Source organism: Montipora foliosa, chromosome 11 (genome assembly GCF_036669935.1).
Source record: "Montipora foliosa isolate CH-2021 chromosome 11, ASM3666993v2, whole genome shotgun sequence".
Lineage (NCBI taxonomy): Eukaryota > Metazoa > Cnidaria > Anthozoa > Scleractinia > Acroporidae > Montipora > Montipora foliosa.
In genome coordinates this window covers 35,347,679-35,350,178 of record NC_090879.1, presented here as the reverse complement: position 1 = coordinate 35,350,178, position 2,500 = coordinate 35,347,679, and the positions used below count along the sequence as shown (strand labels likewise).

General features: G+C 39.0%; 1 protein-coding gene across 2 annotated transcripts in view; it reads left to right on the top strand.

Annotated features, from left to right (window-relative positions):
- The window catches only part of LOC137974888 (uncharacterized), a 35,939-nt gene that overhangs the window by 8,692 nt on the left and 24,747 nt on the right, over positions 1 to 2,500 (top strand). For both annotated transcript variants that reach the window (XM_068821891.1, XM_068821892.1), the window contains exon 2: positions 1,721 to 1,856. In XM_068821891.1, the coding sequence (XP_068677992.1) occupies positions 1,721 to 1,856 (136 nt within the window). The remainder of the gene's footprint in view (positions 1 to 1,720; positions 1,857 to 2,500) is intronic.

The window sequence follows — 2,500 nt, the reverse complement described above, 5'->3', positions numbered from 1 at the left end:
GCTGTTGTGGTGGGGGGAACTTTAGTGTGTGTGAAATTAACACTTTTCTGCAATGCTTCTTGATAGCTAGGGTGGTGCTGCTTTTATTGAAAGCTTCCTTGTCTGAGTTCTGTTAATTGCCTCAGGAATGTTCTTTATTATGCATGGAGGGTGGTTATACTTGCTTTGAGCATAGAGCGGAATGGTTGTTGGTTTCAAATAAGGCTTGTACTTCTCGGTGGTTAGGTCTAGTGTTACATCAAGGAAATTGACAACTTTTTTGTTTGCTTTGATGGTGATGTGCAGATTGTTATTGGCAAATACTTTGCAGATTTCTTTTTTAATTTTTTCGATTCTATATATTCATTTATTTATTTATTATTAATGCATATTATTTTGATTCATTCTAAAGGCAGTTTTGATTCACATAGGCAGTTTTGTTTGCTTCCAGAGCCAACAAATGATTTCAATACCAAAAGGATCGCAATGGATTCGCCATCCAATTCAATTCAGCGTACAATAAAAATTTGTTAAAAATGGAGACCAATATTAAAACTAGGAAAAATAAAAACTTGTGGTTACAAGTGAAGTTTAACCCTTTGATACAACATGTCAGCCTAGAAGCCAATGTTTCTCTATTCCCTTTTATTTTCTTCAATCTTTCTGGGTTTAGTACTTTGCTAGTAACCACATGTCTTCTCAGGGGGCTATTTACTTAAGACTTCTACCATGGCACTACAAAGATATACAATACCAAAACAATATTGTGTACTTTTTAGAGCTACATATTAGGCAAAGACAACTTGAATCTCCTGGAAGACAAAACACAGCTCAGTTGACAATATAGAATAAAGTGCTGTGTTACTGCACTACCACACATACGCAATGCGTGCCTATTTTTTCTAAAGATGACAGAAATTCTTTTCTTTTTGCCAAATGATTAATAGGCTGGTAGCCAGGTTTTTAACCTCAGAAAAAGATCTGTTTCGTCGTATGAACATGTGAGCCAAAGGGCCTCTGCTGGTATGACTTCTGGGTGACCCCTTAAATGGTCTTAATGACCCCTGACTTGAAAAAATTGGCTGGAGTTGCTGCAGTTCAATACTACCTGACTCAGTCCCTTCTGTTTTTGAGTAACACATACCACAGGCAACCCAGTGTACACCCATGGAGCATCTAGTTTCATTAAAAACTCCAGTATCAACAACTTTTCCATGTATTGTTGACAGTAAAGCATCGATTTCTACCTCGGTCAATTCGGGTCCAGAACGGGTTTTGTTGGTGTTTGTCAGCCTGGTTAAAAAGAGACCGAAAATGGACAACTTTTGGTTTAAAAAGATGCAGCCTGCAATATGTGGCCTATCAAAATGTGAAGGCAGGCATAGCTCTATGAAGTATACTTCTACAATTATTTCACTCTCATAACTTTTGCAGTACACAGGTAAGATCAAGCTTGGTCATTTGTTGAAATGTTCAGCCCTATGTAGTTGGTATGGTGAGGGGAAGCTAAAATGCTGAGGAAGGCATTGAGAGATTGAATCTCTAACAGGAATTTTTTTGGTAATTTTTCAGGTTTTCCTTTTGTTGCTGCATGCGTAATTTCTTAACTATGCTGATCTGGCTGAGATCTTGCAGGCCTGTTGTAAATTTCATTCATTAATTTTCAGATAACAAATTTTTAAATAAAACTAAATGCAGCTCATTTTGTGAAGGAAAATAATAAACTTTGTACTTTTTCTAGGTATTTTCCTTACAATCCAGATCCAACACAGCTGAAGAGAAAAACAGATAGAGCACTGGAGCTGTTTCGTGAAATAAAGAGTGTGCAGTTTGATGAAAACAAAATGAAACCAAGGGAAGTAAAATCTTTAGCCCAGGTATAGTCTTGTTATTCTGGATGTTTATTTTTAGACTGAGGGAGGTGAATGTTTCCTTTGTGTCACTGTCTCCTTCTCCATCTACGGTGGTAGACCCAACATTCTCCCCACCTCACATTCTTTTGAATCACTGTCCGAAATGACAACTTTAAGTTAATGGCAATACCTAAACAGGAAAATAGTAATGGTGGTATATAGAAAACAACAAATTGGTTGATATCATGCATGAAAATACAGAGCTGATATCAGCAATGCCAATGATCCTTTAAAAAAAACTAATTGGGGAGTAACTGCTGAATACCCCTCCATTTGAAGTTATAACCCTGAAAAAGCTGGCTACATGGATACGCAGTTATCTCCTGCTAACGCTTTAAGAACGAGAAATACATATATGTCATACTTGCCTTGTGTCTGCTAAGTGGCTACGTGGCTACGTGGCTACGTGGCTACGTGGCTACGTGGCTACGTGGCTACGTGGCTACGTGGCTACGTGGCTACGTGGCTACGTGGCTACGTGGCTACGCGGCTACGCCCCCCCTCGGAATTTGCTAGTAAGGGAATGGAATGGCTACGCGGCTACGCGGCTACGCAGTTGTGAAGACCACCCCTCCCCTTCGGAAATTGTAACTAAGGAAATGAAGTGG